The 18,854-nt window shown below is 52.4% G+C and overlaps 2 protein-coding genes and 1 pseudogene across 2 annotated transcripts; all 3 read right to left on the bottom strand.

Annotated features, from left to right (window-relative positions):
• Nucleotides 1-1,647: 1,647 nt before the first annotated feature.
• LOC123117135 (blue copper protein 1a-like) lies at nt 1,648-2,264 on the bottom strand. The gene is made up of 2 exons (XM_044537963.1): nt 2,072-2,264; nt 1,648-1,967 (listed from the first exon to the last, which is right to left on the bottom strand). The coding sequence occupies exons 1-2, from the start codon at nt 2,247-2,249 to the stop codon at nt 1,648-1,650; spliced, it is 498 nt and encodes a 165-aa protein (XP_044393898.1). The 5' UTR covers nt 2,250-2,264.
• A 6,724-nt stretch (nt 2,265-8,988) lies between these two features.
• LOC123117134 (blue copper protein 1a-like) lies at nt 8,989-9,535 on the bottom strand (annotated as a pseudogene).
• Nucleotides 9,536-17,203: 7,668 nt separating this feature from the next.
• Nucleotides 17,204-17,856, bottom strand: LOC123117133 (mavicyanin-like). Its single transcript, XM_044537962.1, has 2 exons — nt 17,685-17,856; nt 17,204-17,490 (listed from the first exon to the last, which is right to left on the bottom strand). The coding sequence occupies exons 1-2, from the start codon at nt 17,854-17,856 to the stop codon at nt 17,204-17,206; spliced, it is 459 nt and encodes a 152-aa protein (XP_044393897.1).
• Nucleotides 17,857-18,854: the final 998 nt, after the last annotated feature.

Here is an 18,854-nt window from a genome sequence, read left to right as displayed (position 1 = left end):
GGAAGGGGAGCAGTGGAATCACCGCCGGGCACCCTGGAACCGCCGCCCTTACTTTCCGTTCGCGAGGGCGAAAACAGTCTGCGAGGCATTCTCAATCTGAGCGGCGATTAGAAACTTTCTTTTGGTGACACGAAGTTGTGTTTTGAAAATATTTATCGGAATATGTCCTCGGGTGAACTAGTTTCCCCTCCCCCTCGCGTCACCTCCCCTCGGGCGGCGCCAGCCCCTCCCCGCTCCTTCATCCCCAGCCGCCGCTGCCGCTGGCAAAGGCTGTAGTGGCGGCGAGCCCTGCATGATCCAGGGCGGGTGGTCGCTGCGGCAGATCCGATGAGACGGAGGCGGCGTCTCAAGAGGGGAGGCCGGGGGCGGCAGTCAGGGCGGCGTCCCTGCTGTGCGGTGACGATGGGAACCTACATGGCCGGGTGACTTCGATGGCTGCGGATCTGGCGTCCTGTCAAGATCCGTCTCGATGCGGCCTTGGCCGGCAGGTTGCGTGAGGAGGACCAGTGAGGGGTGGCTGGAGGCTCCCTGCCGGCATGCCAACGGCGGTCCTCGTCTCCACGGCGAGGCTCCATTCGGTTCCAGCCAGCTGCGAGGTTGGGGGGATGCGACTTCCGGTGAAAATCGCGCCGACTTCGGTCATGGCGGAGGATGGCGGCGTCTATGACGTTGTTCCCTTCTCGAGGCATCGTTGTTGCAGGTCGTGGCACCCCACTCTTGATGCTCCTGGGGAAACCCTAGATCTGGATCTACCAGATCATACGATGATGGTACCTTTGATGCCGCTGTCCCTCGTTAGGGCATCGTTTTGAAGCAAGTGCTAGTTGGACAGGACAAGCGGAAGAGCGGTGTCTCATCCACCACAAGGCCGACGGCGGATCCCGGTGGCATGGTGCCGCGGAGGTTCGGCGACGGGCGCGTGTGGACGGATTCATGCAGGATGGTGGAGTTGTCTGGCGTCGTGGTGTCGTCGATGGCAGGCCAGGCAAGGTCGATGGGTCAGTTGCTGCTCTAGAGATGGGCCGGCGGAAGATGGCGGCGGCAGACTCTGAGAGTGCCTCGGTCCTGGTATGTGGTTAGACTGGGGCATCCGGTTTTAGATGTTAGGGTTTGGTGCGATGTCCGTTTGGTTTTAGGCCCGGATATTCGGCGTACCTCCATCAATGAGATAGGAGTAGCAACATGTGTTGCCTAGATGGTGGCTTGAGTCTCACTGATGTATTACTTTGTATGGTCTCTACGAATAATTAATAAGATGGCCGCATGCATCGTCCAGATGCAGAGGCCGGGGGTTTATCCTCATTTTCCAAAAAAAAAGGTGAACTAGTTTCCAAGATCTTATTCGTGAGGAACACAACGGTCATTTACTTTTTTGATTTCGACACTCGGGTTAAAGTAATTCAATTTAGAAAAAATTAATACGTTTACATGTCGGTGACATCATCTATCTTGTTCAACACTGATAACTTTACTAATAAAATGAAATTAATCTTTGGCCGAAGAAAAATGCAAGGGCTCAAATTAGAAACAACAACGAAAATGCTGATACATAACAAGCAGCACGACCACATACACAAATACATAAAAAAAACACGACGCGACGCTCTCGGTCGCTCACATATATAGAAGATCGATGGGGGTTGTAGCCTAGAGCACGAGCACGGCCATGGCGAGCGCAGTGACCGCGGCCGCTGCCTCACCGAAGCGCGCCTGCAGCTTGCCAGCAGGGTTGGTCGGGGCTGGCTGGGGAGTCGGCGCGGGGGTCTCGAGGATGGTGATCTTGAGCTTCATGCCGTTCTGGCAGTGCTGGCCGACGGCGCAGAGGAACCACTTGCGTCCGGCCTTGTCGAGCGTGACCCGGTCCTCGCCGGAGGTCAAGACGACGGCGTTGGCCGGCTCGTTGCACGAGAGGAAGTCCGGCCCGCCCACCTCCACCAGATTGTGAACGGCGCTGTTGTACTTGAACACTGCGATCGATACAGTTCGCATGAAATTAGTTCCGCTTCGCAAAGAAAATGGAGCGATCAAGCGTACGCTTGGCCGGAAAGGATTGACGGAGGTATGTAATTACCTAGCGTGTCTCCGACGACGAACTGCTTGGTCTCGGCCCAGGCCGTGTAGTTGAAGTTGAGGGTCCAGCCCTTGTCGTCGCCGACCATGTGCTCCGTGGCGACGGCGAGCCCCGGGAGGAAGGCCACGGCGAGGGCAACCGCGGCGAACACGGCGACGAGCATCTGCTTGGACGCCATCACGGACTGAGTAAGCAGCAAAGCTAGCGTCACAGGCCAAGGCTGGCTTGTTGCTAAAGGGAAAGGGTCCTGTGATGGGATGGATGCAGCTCGTGTGTTGTGCTTCTAGCTCCGGCTTTGCATGTATATATAGGGAGGGGGAGACAGAGCCAGTGATGACTATACGTACGTATACGTATAGTAATCACCGTTGGCACTGGAGCTATCAGCTGGCAGCTGGCCGATGGCGGCAATGGTGTGACGAGTTGAATGCGTCCGTGTGGTGCCAAATGTAGCATTGCCTTGGTTTAATCGGAACAGCGGAACAGTATGACGCAGATGCTGATTATTTGGTCGTGTAAAATAAAACGTTGTCCTCCTCGACCTGTTTGATGGGTGAGACGTGGTCTAGCTTTGGCACATGTTAGTAGTGTAACGTAGTTGGACATTTGGGCCGGCCAGGTTCGTCGTCGATGTTAGGGATGATACTCCCCGTGGCAGAAGAACATCGTCAAGGCCAATTGGTGAAGTCTGAACGAGGGTAGAGAGAGACCGTGCAATACTTTGCTTGATGATCACTTGAGGTTACACAGGTATATATATACATGTTGTACAACAGAATTACACAAGTCTAGTCTAAAGAATGGGACCACTATAGAAGCACGTTCGCTAACACTCTGCAGCAGCCGTTGTTGAGTATAGATTATTAGAAAGTATAGGATAGATTAGAATTTGGTCATGCCTTGTCTTCTACTCCAAGTTAGTCATTGTACTTCTATATATATGTTCACGAGGCTCAAGCAATACATCAACTATTCCACCAATCTCTCTCTCCCTTCTGACATGGTATCGGTTTCCGGGTTCTAAACACTAGCCGCCGCCGCTTCCGCACCCGCATGCTGTCCCCGGGCGACAGGCCTCCATGACCGCCGCCGGCGGCCGCGCCGCCCGTACCTAGTGTTCGTCCGCCGGTCGGGTTGACCGGTTGTCCTAGAGAGTCTTTTTCCCGAGCCCTTGCCTCGGGTTTTTTGGCTCTCTCGCTGATCGTTTTGGTCAGCGTTTTTCTTTTTGGTTTTCCGATCTATACTTGATCGGTTTGCGTTGCCCGCCTCGGCCATCGACACCCCGCGCCTCTACTACGACACCGGCACGACCGGCCGGCTACTACACCGATCGGCGGCCTCGCGCGACATGCGGCCCCTCAAGGCCCGTCGTCTGCGTGCCGGCCCGCCTGTCGCCCTGCGCCGGCTGTCATCGCTCTGCTTCGAACGGGACACCTGCACCGCCTACACCCGCGGCCTCGCACCATGCGGCTGCCAATCATAGCCGCCGCTTGTGCGTCGGCCCGCCAATCGATCCACGCCTCCCGTCTACACGGCGGCCCTACGCGTTGCCTCGCCGGCCTTCCCCGGCTGCGTCAGGCCCGTCAGCTACCCTGAGCTCGGGCGCCGCTGCTCCATTGGTCGCCCGGGCATCGCTGCCCGAGCGCCGACGCTGCTTTGGTGGCCTGGGTGCCGGTGCTGACGCGCTCGTCCGCACGTCGTCCCACGTCGTCCATCGTTGTCGGCGTCATCTCGGGCTCCGCCGCAACCCCGTCTCCACCGAGCAGCGTCCCCGACCTCACGCGCGATCGGATTGATCACCCGCCCGCCGCCGCGACCCACCTCATCTATGTCATGCGACCGACCTGACCCGTCGATTGCGTGCGCCTACGCAAGCCCCGTGAAGACTGTCCCGAGTTCAGCGCTCCCCTCTACCGATCGAGCAACGGGCTGCCGCTGCGTCGCCCCATCAGGCCGCAGCGCCATCGCCCCGTGGTTCTTCTCCTGGCTGCACTGACCCGCGTCACCGCTGCGTGGCCCCTTCGGGCCGTAGTGCCGTGGCCCGCGGTCTACCGCAGCCGCAGGGCCGTCCGCTCCAGGCCGTCCCCGTGGCTGCACCAACCCTTGCGCTGCCGCTGTGTCGCCCGATCGAACCGTAGCGAGCGTGGCACGCGGTCCACGCCGCTGTCCCGAGGCCGTCCCCGCGGTTGCACCGACCTGCGCTTCGCCACCCCTTCGGGCTGTAGTGCCACGACCCGCGGTCCCTACAATTGCCCCAAGGTCTTTCGCCGTTGCCCTGACCTGCCCGCCGCCGCTGCGTCGCCCCTTCGGGCATTAGTGCCGCGTCCCGCGGTCCACCGCCATCGCTGCGCGTCGACTTCTCGTGGTATGCGCCGCGCCACCTCCCTTGGCGCGGGAACACCACCGTCCGCGCCGGTCTTTGTCACGCTGTCAGGATTCTTCGCCTACTTCAAGCACCACCGCCGTGCTCCTAACCTAGCCGCCGTCGCCGCTGTCAGGCCACCGCCGCCGCTCTACTTTGGCCGCTGCCGCTGCTACTCCCATATCCGCTGCAGCCGCCCATCCACCCCGTTCGTCTTCGTCCAGCACCAGCTCGTCGCTAGCATCATCATCTTCTACCCCGACCACTTCGTCTACTCCTACAACCGCGGGCGACATCGACGCCGCACTGATTGGTGCCGCAACAGTCGTTGAGTCCTTCTCTGCTGGCCTATCCGACTTCTTTGACCTAGCGCACAGCTCGTGCAGGTCCCAGTCTACGCATGCCCGGTGCTGGCAACTCCGACGCGTGCCTTCATCCACGACGTGTTCTCGGGCCTGGCAAGCCTGGTGCGGCGCTTTGTCAACTTTGTCTTCGTCCATCTACGCATGCCCGGTGCTGGAAACACCGACGCCTGCCTTTGTCTATGATGTGTCCTCGGGGTTGGCAACCCCGACGCAACGCGTCGTCAAGAACGTCTTCTTCCCGGCGCACCACTACTTCGACACTTCTGCGCCTATGACTAACTCAGCGCCTCCTTGCGCCCGCGGCTCCACGGCGACTTTCTCGACACCGGCTACCCCGACTCGACATCGACCACGGCATTCTTCGCACGGCCTCGACCATGGCTCCACCACCCACGCTCTCGGCTACATCGACAAACGACACCAAGGGCTACCGCCTGCTTGAGCAACCTCGTCGGTTTTCACTCCAGCCACGACTCCGCGATGCATCGACCGTTACGACTAGGGAGGGGGGGGTGTCCATCGGCTTGCCTTTGGATTATTCTCCAGTCTCACCGTCTGCGTCGCTACTATTGTGACTGCGGGGGGATGTTGAGTATAAGATTATTAGAAAGTATATGATAGACTAGGATTTGGTCCTGCCTTATCTTGTACTCCAAGTTGGTCATTGTACTTCTATATATATGCCCACGGGGCTCAAGCAATACATCAACTATTCCACCAATCTCTCTCTCCCTTCTAACAGTCGTGTCGTCGATGCCCGGGGAGACATGGAGACTGGACTTGAAGCTCTGGAAAACAGATGTTGGCAAACCCTTAGTCATGATATCGGCGAGCTGTTGGAACATGTACAACACGGAACTCGCCAAGGGCCACCTTTTCTCAAACGAAATGAATGTCGAGCTCTATGTGTTTTGTCCTCCGATGATGTACTGGATTGGTGGACATATACACAACAGAAACATTGTCGCAGTAAATGATAGTGGCCTTCGGGGGAAGATGGCAAGCTCACCAAGCAATTGACGCAGCCCAACACAATCAGCGACATCATTGGCGACAACGTGGTACTCTGCTTCTGCACTGGATCAAGCGACAATAGCATGTCGCTTGGAGGGCCAGTTGACGAGCGTGTCACCAAGGTATACGCAGTAACCAGAGGTCGGCCGACGGGTATCAGGGCACCCGACCCCGTCCGCGTTTGAATACGCGACTATGTCTGTCGAAGAAGAAGCTGGGAGGAGCAGACCGTGGTGAAGTATGCCGCGAACATAGTGTAGAATACCTTTGATGACGGCGAGGTGATTGTCCCGCGGATCATGCATATGTAGGCAAGCCTGTTGCACCGCGTATGCCAGATCTGGACGAGTCATGGTGAGATATTGGAAGCCTCCGGCTAGGCTGCGATACTCAGACGGGTCGGACACGGGGTGCCAGCGTCGGCGGGGACTTTGGGCGCCGTGTCAACTAGCGTGGAAGCAGCATGGCATTGGGACATGTCGGCGCAGCGAAGAAGCTCCTCTGCATACGGGGCTTGGTTGAGGAAAAAACCCCGCGATGTACGCTGCACACAGATGCCGCCCATGTCTGTCATGGCAAACTCGCGTTGTAGTTGATCGACGATGGAGCAAAGAAGTGCCGGTGTGGACGCCACAAGTACGATATCAGGAACGTACAGGAGAATATGGGCAGCGTCAGCACCCCGCCGTAGGATGAACATGGAAGCGTCCAAGCGTGATGTAGTGAAGTCAATGGTGGCGGCAAAGGCAGTGAAGCGGTGGAACCATGCCCGAAGCCCCTGCTTGAGGTCGTAAAGTGACTTGAAGAGGCGGCAAACATGGTGACGGTGAGCATCGTCTGACAAAACCGGCCGGCTGGTAGCAATACACTTACTCGTTGAGAACATTGTGAAGAAGGCGTTCTTCATGTCAAGCTGGTGCACCAGCCAGCCACGCGAGCAGGCCAGAGTGAGCACAATGCGGATCGTCGCCAGCTAGACCACCGTTTTTTCACGCCGGCTCGTTCCCAGACAGTAATTTTAGGCGCCCCCTGAGGGGCCAACGGCCGGAGATGCTCTAGGATCCCAAAATCTTTCGCCAAAAAAAGACACTCCTGCATGCAATAGCTTCTAACGTCGGCGGATCCATCAAGCCATGAATGACCAACACGGAAGAGCCCAAGTAAACGTCGTCACGGTCCCTGACACACAGCAGCAGCCGTACCCACATTATGATTGATGGAAATTACAGCGTCAACATTTATCTTTATTGAACCCTCAGCGCGGCTGGATCCATTTGAAGTTCTGGTTTGCTTGTTCAGGAGCCGTCCATAGGGGAGGTTCTAGCTGCGCATTTAGTTGATCCAATTCAGCTATGAAGTTGATAACAAAATTATGTGTTGAATAAATCTTGTTGTAGTAGAGAGTAGGAAAGTCGTTGTGCTAAGACCCTATAGGACCAATGCAACAGAACATTAAAGATATGTACCTCAGTTGTTGTTTTTTTTATTGTGGGGAACTTCCAATCTATTCATCACCAATCACGATAGTACAATGAATACTAGAAATAATAAGAATTACATCCTGATCCGTAGATCACCTAGCGATGACTACAAGCACTGAAACAAGCCGAAGGCACGTCGCTTTCATCGCCCCTTCATCCGTGGAGCCAGACAAAACTTGTTGTAGTAGACAATCGAAAAGTCGTTGTGCTAAAGCCCTATAGGACCAGCGCAGCAGAACAACAATCGCCGCCGTTGTAGAGAAGCTTATGACTTGTACAATGCAAGACGCTTAGAGAAGGTGCTTAGAGTAAGAAACCAGTTTTTCTTTAAGCATCGATGCTTATTTGTAGAGGGTAGACGTTTAATTAGACGTCTTTCCTGTAGAAATAGACATTGGTGCTTCAAAAAAAAACCTGTTTATTTTTTAAGCACATCCCTAAGCACGTAACATTGTACGAGATCTTAGATTGGAAGGATCCAACCTGCAGGCACACGAACAAAGACTAGATGCACGTGGTTCCACTGAAGGCAAACACCGACCAAATCCCGCGAGATCCGCCGGAGACAAACCTTCACATGCCTTCCGATGACACTAGAAACTTCACCGGGACGGGGGCTAGATAGGGAAGAATCTTATTCCAACTTTAGAGAGCCGCCATCATTCTGTCTCTCAGAGCAGGACACAAACCCTAAAAAAACTCAGAAAAACATTCAAAAACGAAGCATCCCGCCGGCCAGGGCTAAGATCCACCACATCTCCATGGCCGTAAGGTCACAGGAGAAGAGGCAGACCGGCGCCAGCGGGAGGCAAGAGGAACCCTGACGGTGGCTGGTCTCTTCTCAAGAGCTTATCTTATTATTATTATTTTTAGAAAATGAGGAGGACCCCCGGCCTCTGCATCTGGGCGATGCATGCGGCCACTTTATTAATTATTCACATAAGACCCTACAAAGTCATACAACAGTCAGAATAAAGCCACCGTCTAAGCAACAACTGTCGCTACTCATATCTAGTTGATGAAGGGGCTATGATAGCCTGTGCCTAATACCAAACAGACATCGCAGCCAAACCTAAATATTTAAGACCAGAGGTCCCAACCAGGACGCCTGCCGGGTACCAGTCCGGCGCACTCCTCAACCAGGACGTCTGCCGGGTATGCCGCCGCAGCCACCTGCCACCAATCCATCTTCAGAGTTGTACTGTTGCACATCTACCGTGCCAGGTCTCTCTGCCATCAACGCCATCACGACGCCAGACAGCGTCGTCCTCCTGCGCGAGTCCATCCTCGCACATTGAAATGAAAACAAATTCGTAGTAAGAGGTGGCCGTTGAGCTCCTAGTTTGACTGTTGGTGCCAGACTAGAATGGAAGAATGCTAGGAGAGCTCTTTCCTAGCGGCTCATGAGATCGGATCGTAGTGTCCTCAGTTTGATTCCTCACGGAGGGCAACTTATTTTTCACGGTCTCTAGGAAAGAGACGTGTAGGCCCAGCAACGCACAGTTACTGGTCGAGAGGCCAGACTAGCCATGTAGGAAACTTTATGAATGGATGGACGAAAATTCTAATTGTCAAATGCGTAGACAGACAAAAAATCGAGAAAAAAATACATCATCCTTTATTAAATGGTATATAGATGATGTGGCCTTTGAACGGGCCCCTCATGTGTTGACAATTTGGGTACCCCAGCTTTTATTATGCGAACGGGGCCGGCTGGGGAGTTGGTGCACCGGTCTCGAGGACGGTGATCTTGAGCTTCATGCCGTTCTGGCAGTGCTGGCCGACGGCGCAGAAGAACCACCTGCGTCCGGCCTTGTCGAGCGTGACGCGGTCCTCGCCGGAGGTCCAGACGACGGCGTTGGCCGGCTTGGTGCACGAGAGGAAGTCCGGCCCGCCCACCTCCACCACATTGTGGGCGGCGATGTTGTACATGAACACTGCGATCAATATAGTTAGCACGAAATTAGCTTCGCGTCGCATAGAAAATGGAGCGATCAAGCGTACGCGTGGACGGAATGGATAAACGGAGGTGATCGTGGAGCGATCAAGCGTACATGTCATTACCTAGCGTGTCGCCGACGACGAACTGCTTTGTCTCGGCCCAGGCCGTGTAGTTGAAATTGAGGGTCCAGCCCCTGTCATCGCCGACCATGTGCTCCGTGGCGACGGCGAGCCCTGGGAAGAACGACACGGCGAGGGCGGCCGCAGCGACCACGGCGACGAGCATCTGCTTGAAAGCCATTACTGAGCAAGCAGCAAACCTTGCGATCGAGATAATCCAATAGCTAGCTCTCCTTGCTTGCTGCTAGATGGATGCAGGTCGATCGTGTGTTGTGCCTCTAGCTCTGGCTTTGCATGTATATATAGTAATCAGGTACATATATATACGTTGTAATCACCGTTGGCACTGGAGCGCGTCTTGTCTCTTACTGGAGCTTGCTGATGGCGCAATGGTGTCAGGAGTTGAATGCGTCAGTGTGGCGCCAAATTTAGTATTGCATTGGCTTCATCGTAACAGAGGATACGCAGCATCAGTCTCACGGATGCTCATTGTTTGGTCGTGTAAAACTAAGCGCGTGGTCTTAGTTTGACGCATGTTTTTGGTGTAGCAAGCTGTTTATTTGCTCATCACTTAAATAGCCCACATAGGACCAGCATATTCCTACCGGCTTGCATCATCCACTACCGGGAGGGATAGGAGGATTACATGGCTAGGATTTGGGGCTATTGCTTGGTCACTTTGGACCACGAGGAACGAAAGCATTGATAGAGGGAGTATTTGTCAGACATCCGGCTGATCTATTATACAAAATGGTATCTTTCTTGCAGCTATGAAAGTTACTCGCAAAACGACAGGACAAAGGAGTCAGGGAGGAGCTCGTCAAAGGGGTGCGGGCAAGATGCACTGAACTTTGACGCTCGACATAGGGACATCACCGGCATGCCTTCTTCATGCCGCCCACAACTACCTTGACAGCTATCACAGACACCCTCCACCTTTACTAGCGCTGCGTGCATCCGCCTTCGGACATGTATCCCTCTTTTTTTTCCTGTTTTAGAGCTACTTCCTTTTCTGTTGCTTACTATAGCCATTTGGCCAACTTGTTGGATTTGTAAGGGTCTCAGTTTAAGGCCGGCAAGCGCCTCTTTTCTAAAAAAAAACATCATATTCCTTCCTTCCTTTAGCGGGACTCATTTTCTTCTTCTCCCGTAATCATCCTCATCCTCCGCTTATTGATTCCTAAGCCAACTTATTGAGTTGATCAATAGCAGGGAACTCAAAGATGTATATAAATTGGTATTTTTGGTTCAAACTGGGCGAGATGATATTATTTAATAACGATAGAAAGAGCTGACTTTTTGAGTTGGTGATTTGCTTTGTAGGTTCAGCAGAGGTCCAAAGCAACTTGCGTTATGTAAATTGCAGTTGGCCTACTCAGAGCGCAGGTTACAGAAAGAACATTATTTTTCTTGTGCATTCTTTTTTCTTGCGGCCCAATTGAAGGAAAAAGAAAGATGTGCAGCAGGCCCCTTGGCCCATGTGAGGGATTGACTCTCCGTTCCCCTTAGTCGAAGGAAAAAAAAGGATTCGAAGCAGGCCCCTTGACTCCATGGTTTGGAGGCCCAACCAAAAAAATTATGCATGGACGGACAAAGTTTTTAGTACCACCTCAGATAGGTACATAAGAAAATAATTCCATAATGTGAACTGACCAAAAATTAATGAAAATGCACCTTGCTTTATTAGAAGGTATAGATGTTTTTGGTGTAATTGGAGATGGACACTTGGGCTGGCCAGGCTCGTCGATGTTACGATTGTTAAACATTGTATCACGGTGTGTGTATAAACCGTGTTAGTTAGGATGCGTGGCGTGTGTTGTATCTGGTTAGGATAGGTTGGGTTGTTGTAATCTGATCCTTGTAGTTAGCTTGGAGATCAATCCACGCCTAAACCGAACCTAACCTCCTTCTGTAATCCGCGCCTCCCCTGGCTATAAGTAACATGCATGCGTCCCTGCCTAAGGCATACGCTTAAGCCTCAAGTTTCACATGGTATACAGAGCCTCTCTCTTCCAATACATCTTGGTCATGTCGTCTTCCTCCTCTCCCGTTGCCATGGCCACCCCTTCCCTCGCAGCTCTCGGCCACATCATCACTGAGAAGTTAACCAGGGAGAACTTCCTGGTCAGGAAGGCGCAAGTCCTACTGCACGTCAAGGCGGCGGGCATGATGGGCTACCTCGACGGATCGATCAAGGAGCCAAACGATGTTCTTTTCTCTGAGAAGGAAATCGCCGATGGGAAGAAGGAGAAAGTCGCCACGCCCAACCCCGAGTATGCCATCTGGGTAACTCAAGACCAACAGGTGCTCATGTTCTTGATTGCCTCTCTTTCCCGTGACGTTGTCATGCAAGTTCCGAACCACACCACCTCCGCTAGCATCTGGCAAGCCTTGCTCCAAAGCTTTTCTTCGCAGTCCAGGCCACGCATCATCCAGCTACGTTATGTCCTCGGGAGCACACGCAAGGGGAATCTCTCGGTAGCCGCTAAGATGAAGGGCGTCGCCGACGAGCTAGCGACTGCCGGGAAACCCCTCGGTGAAGACGACCTCGTCGACCAGATCCCCCAAGGTTTGGTGCATGAACCCTACTACAACGGCTTCGTCTCCGCCATCTCCATGCGCACCGCCATGGACCAGCAGATCGGGCTCACCGAGCTCTTCTCGCTGCTCCTTGCGGCTGAGGCTCGCATCGCTGCCCAGCAGGCGGCCTTCTCCTCCAACCACTCCGCCAATCTCGCGTCTCGTGGAGGCCGAGGTGGCAACTACAGCTGTGGCGACGGCGGCGGACGTGGCGGCTACAACAACAACAACTCTGACGCCCCTCGCTACCCCGACAACTCTAGCGGCGGCTCTTCTGGTGGTGCACCGCGCAAGCAGGGTGGTGATCGTGGTGATCGCGAGTGCTGCAAGATATGCAAGGAGGAAGGCCATGGTGCATGGCGCTGTAGAAAACACTATGACAAGGGCTACAACAACAACGCCCGTCATCCCGTAGGAGGCAGTGGTGGCGACAATGGTGGTGCCGGCGGTGGCCAACATCGCTCCACCAACGCAGCACACTCGTATGGCGTAGATACCAACTGGTATCTCGACACCAGTGTGACAGATCACATCACCGGGGAGTTGGAGAAGCTTGCCGTTCGCGATTGCTACACCGGCAACGAGCAAATTCACACTACTAGCGGTCAAGGTATGGACATTGCACATATTGGCCACTCAGTCTTATCTACTCCCTCCGCGTCGTTGAATCTAAGTAATATTCTCCATGTTACTGGTGCCGAGCAAAGCCTTCTTTCTGCATATCAACTTATGAAAGATAATCGTGTGTTTATTGAACTTCACCTTGAAACCTTTCTTGTCAAGGATCAGGATACCCGGAGAACCATTCTTCAAAACAAGAGTAAATGGTGCATGTTTCCTGTGACCGGGCGGCAGAGTGCCCCTCAATGGCAAGTGCTTGGAGCAATCAAACCATCTACATCTCAGTAGCACAAGCATTTAGGGCATCCTTCTCTTCCGGTTGTTTAGAGAATCCTTTGAGACTTCAATCTTCCCGTATCAAATAAACAAGATCATTTTTTAGTTTGTGATGCATGTTAGATGGCCAAAATCCATCAACTACCTTATTCTCGTTCAACTAGTGAGTCCAAAGCTCCTTTAGAGCTCATTTTTTGGATGTTTGGGGTCCTGGACCCATCTCTGTAGGCTGACAGAAATACTATAAGTTTTATTGATGGTTTTAGCAAGTTCAGTTGGATCTATTTGCTCAAAAATAAGTCTGATGTGTTTGAGAAATTTCATCTCTTTCAAGCTCATGTTGAACGTCTTTTTAATCGCAAAATTATTGCCATGCAAACGGACTGGGGTGGTGAATATCAACGGTTGAACTCTTTTTTTTTTACCATATTGGCATTACCCATCACGTTTCATGTCCTCATGCCCATCAACGGAATGGATCCGCTGAGAGGAAACATAGGCACATAGTGGAGGTTGGCCTCTCTCTTCTAGCTCATGCATTCATGCCACTAAAGTTTTGGGACGAAGCGTTCCTCACCGCTGTTTATCTCATTAATCGTGTTCCTAGTAGAATCATCAAAAATCAAACTCCACTAGAACATCTCTTCGGCACTAAACCCAACAGTACTTTCCTTTGCATTTTTGGTTATGCCATGTGGCCAAATTTGCGCCCTTTCAACAAGCACAAACTTGAGTTTCGCTCCAAGCAATGTGCTTTCTTGGGTTATAGCAACCTCCACAAAGGATATAAATGTCTAGATATCTCCTCTGGACGTGTCTACATTTCTCGAGATGTTGTTTTTGATGAACAAGTTTTCCCGTTCGCTAGTCTTCATCCCAATGCCGGTGCTCAACTTCGCAAAGAACTCATCCTTTTGCGTCCTCATCTCCTACCATCACCTACTTTTGTTCCAGGGGGAGTGGACCCTGCTGGTCATATGTCAATGACTAATACTTTTGATGCTAATTCTTCTAACAGTGTGCAGAAAACAGGACAAGAAAACAGTGAAGAAATTGGTGCAAATTTCGATGATTTTATGCAGCACACAAATAGCACAAAAGATCAGGGTGCCGCTCCCAAAGCTGATCCTGGCGGGCGAATCCCCTCGGGATCGGGTGCTACAGCGGTGCCAGGTGCATCCCCCTCGGGATCGCTGTCTGCAGCTGGGCCAGGCGAGGTGCCAGGCGGGCCCTCTGCCATGCGATCTCCTGGTCGGCCAGCCCCCGCCTCGGGACCAGAGGGGCCAGGCGGTTCTACCGCCTCTGCGGCTTCACGCTCTCCACGTGGCGACCCTGGAGCGGGGCGCTCCGGCTTGGGTGAGCCACGGCCCCCCGAGACGTGCCAGGCGCAGCCAAGTTGCTCCTCTCCACGGGACGCCGATGCCGATTCTGGAACGCTACAAGAGTTCCCCTCGGGATCTGGCGTCGTAGCTCATTCGGGATCTTCTGCGGCAGATTCTGATCCTACTGTTTCTGCTTCTTCTAATAGGCTGCAAATTCAAGCCGCACAACCAGCACCGCCACCTCCTGTGCTTTCACATACAAGGTCACAAAGTGGTATTAATAAACCCAAAGTTTATAAAGATGGTTGCGTTCGTTGGGGTTCTTTTTGTGCCATAGGTGAACCGAAGAATTTCCGAGAAGCCCTTACTGACTCCAAGTGGAAGAGAGCGATGGATGAAGAGTATTCAGCTCTTATGGAGAACAAAACATGGTGTTTGGTTCCACCAGTCAAGGGTAGGAATGTCATCGACTACAAATGGGTGTACAAGGTTAAGAGAAAATCTGATGGCACCATCGACAGGTACAAGGCACGGTTGGTTGCCAAAGGTTTCAAAAAAAGGTATGGAACTAATTATGAGGATACCTTTAGTCCAGTGGTAAACGCTACTACTATCTGGTTAGTTCTTTCAGTTGCAATCTCTAGGAATTGGTGCATGCGACAGCTAGATGTAAAGAACGCGTTTTTGCATGGTGTTCTGGAAGAGGAAGTCTTCATGAGGCAGCCCCCGGGGTATGAAAGTTCAACCTCACCACGTCATGTTTGCAAACTTGATAAAGCACTTTATGGTTTGAAACAAGCACCTCGAGCCTAGTATTATGGCTTGTACTCCAAACTGCAGTCTCTTGGTTTTGTTGCTTCTAAAGGAGACACTTCCTTATTATTTTATCATCGACATGGAGTCACCATTTTTATGCTCATCTATGTTGATGATATTATTGTCACAAGTTCCTCATCTGAAGCGGTTGATGCTCTCCTTAAGGATCTAAGGATGGACTTCGCACTTAAAGATCTAGGCAACCTGCATTTCTTCCTTGGGATTGAGGTAAAGAATGTTGCAAGCGGAATTATTCCATCTTAAGAAAATATGTGCAAGAAATACTTCAGCGCATGGGAATGAAAGGGTTCAAGCCTTCATCTACACCTCTGTCCACCTCGGAAAAACTATCTCTTCATGATGGAGACATACTTTCAGCCGAGGATTCCACCCGGTATAGAAGCATTGTGTGAGCATTGCAGTACTTAGCCTTGACTCGGCCAGATATTTCCTATGCAGTTAATAAGATTTATCAGTTTTTACATGCTCCTACCACTATACATTGGACTGCTGTAAAAAGGATACTCATATATCTTCAAGAACGCATGATCATGGGATCAAACTTTGTAAGTCAGACTCAATGTTTGCCAGTGCCTTTTCTGATGCAGACTGGGCAGGCTGTCCTGATGATAGGAAGTCAACAAGAGGTTTTGCAGTGTTTCTTGGAGGTCTCATTTCCTGGAGTGCTCGTAAGCAGGCTACTGTGTCTCGGTCAAGTACAGAGGCTGAATACAAGGCCCTAGCTAATGCTACTGCTGAAGTTATTTGGGTTCAGAATTTGCTGACAGAGTTGGGCATTCATCATCCTAGGGCAGCATCACTTTGGTGTGATAATCTTGGCGCTACTTGTCCGCTAATCCCATTTTTCATGCTAGAACAAAGCACATCGAGATCGATTATCACTTTGTGTGAGAAAGGGTGGCCAACAAGTTGTTGAATGTTCGGTTTATTCCAACTGGTGATCAACTTTCTGATGGGTTTACTAAACCCCTTTCTTTGAGGCAGCTAGAAGCTTTTTGACACAATCTCAACTTAGATAAGTCATGATTGAGGGGGAGTGTTAAACATTGTATCACGGTGTGTATATAAACCGTGTTAGTTAGGATGCATGGCGTGTGTTGTATCTGGTTAGGACAGGTTGGGCTGTTGTGATCTAATCCTTGTAGTTAGCTTGGAGATCAATCCACGCCTAAATCTAACCTAGCCTCCTTCTGTAATCTGCGCCTCCCCTGGCTATAAGTAACATACATGCGTCCCTGCCTAGGGCATACGCTTAAACCTCAAGTTTCACAACGATGACCCTCCACGTGGTAGTAGAACATCTTCAAGGAAGATCTTAGCGGCTCAAGCGAATCCCCTTTTTGTAATCGTTAATTAGACTCGTGCCTCCATCGAAAAATAGGACTCCTGCCTGGTCTTGAGTGTTGGTCGTTTCGAAGGTTTCCTACTAGAAAAGACTATATATTATCTATACCCAATAATTGCATGTGACACGAGAACAAGATGATCGATGCTTCATCGATCCCTAATAATTAGGTGAGAGGCGCGATGGTAGTAGCCTAGGGAGACATGGTAAGAGTTATTGTCATGCTTGATTCACCTGATTTTCATCAGCGAGAATTGGTTTAACTCTCTGGAAAGGGAAAGAATCCAATCTGCAAGTCCATCAATAATAATTGGGAAGGATTCCATGTGTGTGTGTTCGCCACCCAGCAATCAGCGATCCAACTTCACAATTTCCTTTATAGTGTCTCATATTATTTGAAACGCCATCTTCTCGTGCCCAACTTGCGTCCAAAGTGACTCAATTTGTAGTACCACCATCTTCGACCGAAAGATATTAAGCGTTATGACAGCAACATCCCTATCGAGCAGCACGCGTCATCATGCATTAGGGAGCAGATTGATCACCCCAACCCGGAACTCCATGAACCTGTTTAGAACGAATGTGGAGTAGCTCGCAAACCATTACCATGGTGGCACCATCCCGTCTCTCAGTTCTCTCATCCTTTAGGAGTTCCTTACTAGAATTAATCTTTGAATGAAGAAATTTCAAGGGCACAAATTCACAATCTTGCAATGAACGATATGTTTTTAGCTAATGTAACAAACAAAAGTAAGAGAGAAAAGACGACTACAAAACCATGCACAACTCAACACTCTCGGTTTCTCACATTGACACATCTATGCCAATCATGACGGCATGTAGCATGAAACCATACCATCCCTTGGAATTAAACAAATGGCCGCTTGGACGCAGGATGAGGAGTCGACGACGCCCATGGAGCGGGTGCAGGGGCAGGAGAAAACGCGTCTGCTGCGAGGATGGTGACGTTGAGCTTCATGCCCATCTTGCAATGGTTCCCTACAGTGCAGATAAACCACATCCTCCCTGCATCGCCGAGGTGGACCTGATCGGTGCCGGAGGTCCAGGCAACGTTGCCCTTGCTGTTCTTACACGCCTTGAAGTCCGGCCCACTCACTTCCACCACGTTATGGAAGGCCTTTTTGTAATTGAACACTGAAATCATGTATGTGGATGAATTAGTCAATTAGCTCGAGCTTTTTTACAGTTTTCTGGTAGAGGATCACGAGTTTTGTTAAGAACTGATGGTAAATGCAGATTAGCAACAAATTCCATTTCTTTGCGAACTTTTTGAAGCAATAGACAATGTATATGCTTGTTGTGCCATAAGACTTGGAATGATTGATTACCTAGCGCGTCACCGACTGTGAACTGCTTGCTCTCGGACCAGGCGGTGTAGTCGAACCCGAGCGTCCACCCTGTCCCATCCCCCACGGGATGGACGGCGGCCGATGCGGCAAGCAACGGGAGGAAGACGACGGCCAGTGCTACCGCCACGGCAAGCGTATGCTTGGAAGCCATGGATATCGTCGAGCACTGAAATTGAAACTGAAACCGACTCTTCTTTTCCTTCTACTTACTGAACTGTACTCTGTGCAGGGTGTGACGAGAACAAGTACTCATACATGGTTATATAGAGAGATCGGTTGTCCGGATTCACGTACGCTTGTAGTGCATGGGAGGAGAAATGGTCAAGATGGGCGTGGAGCTCTGCATTGCAGTGACCAATATAATTGGAGCGAATGGACACATCGATGGATTAGTTTGACCCGGTCGCTCTTTAGGGCATCTCCACCCGCGGCCCCAGGAAGGCCCCTCCAGGCGATTTTTTCGTGCCGGCGCCGAAAAAACGGCCCAGTCGCGCCCCCAGGAGCCCGATTTTCGCCGGCTTGGGCCGAAAACAGCGCCGGCGGACCCAACCCGAACCCGGCGCGTTGGGGGGCGCCCGGGGGCGCCGGGGCGAGCTGTTTTAGCGCGAAAAAGACGCGGGCCAGCCGCGTCAGCGACTCGGCGCCTCGTCTTCCCCCAACGGCCTCGGTTCCCGCGGGGAATCAATGGCAAGGCTGCCGCCGGTCAGCCTTGCCATTGATTCCTCACGGGCGGCGCTTCACAGGACGGCGCGCCGACGCCTCCCCTCCCTCGCACGCGTACACACGGGCGCGACCCGGCTATAAAAGCCGGCGGCCTCCACTCGCCTGTGCCCACACCAGCCCCGCCCCTCGCCGCGGTCCAGCCCCTCCCTCTCCCTGCCTCTCCCGAGCGCCGCCGCCCAGCCCCTCCCTCTACCTCTCCCGAGCCCGCCCAGCCCCGCCGTCGCCATGGCAGAACGCTTCCCCGGAGACGAGGCGGCGGCCAACGCCGCCGTTCGCTCCGCGAACAGGAGTCCTGGCTCCTGTTCCAGGCGAACATCCCGGCGCCGCCGGACATGCGCGCCGGGCCAACGGGGTGGAGACTCAGCGCCGGGGGAGTGCCCATTCCCCCGTTGTCCGACGCCGTGGCGAAGCCGAAGTACTTCGCCG

The sequence above is a fragment of the Triticum aestivum genome, chromosome 5B, assembly GCF_018294505.1.
Source record: "Triticum aestivum cultivar Chinese Spring chromosome 5B, IWGSC CS RefSeq v2.1, whole genome shotgun sequence".
Taxonomy (NCBI): domain Eukaryota; kingdom Viridiplantae; phylum Streptophyta; class Magnoliopsida; order Poales; family Poaceae; genus Triticum; species Triticum aestivum.
Note: the sequence above shows the minus strand (reverse complement) of the source record. Positions and strands in the feature narration are given on the sequence as shown.

What these genes read in the sequence shown, in the direction of transcription:
- LOC123117133 (XM_044537962.1), bottom strand. Translation starts at nt 17,856, where the DNA reads ATGGCTTCCAAGCATACGCTTGCCGTGGCGGTAGCACTGGCCGTCGTC. An exon ending in CACAGTCGGTGACGCGCTAG is followed by an intron (nt 17,491 to 17,684) that starts GTAATCAATCAT and finishes ACATGATTTCAG; the next exon opens with TGTTCAATTACAAAAAGGCC.
- LOC123117135 (XM_044537963.1), bottom strand. Translation starts at nt 2,249, where the DNA reads ATGGCGTCCAAGCAGATGCTCGTCGCCGTGTTCGCCGCGGTTGCCCTC. An exon ending in CGTCGTCGGAGACACGCTAG is followed by an intron (nt 1,968 to 2,071) that starts GTAATTACATAC and finishes TATCGATCGCAG; the next exon opens with TGTTCAAGTACAACAGCGCC.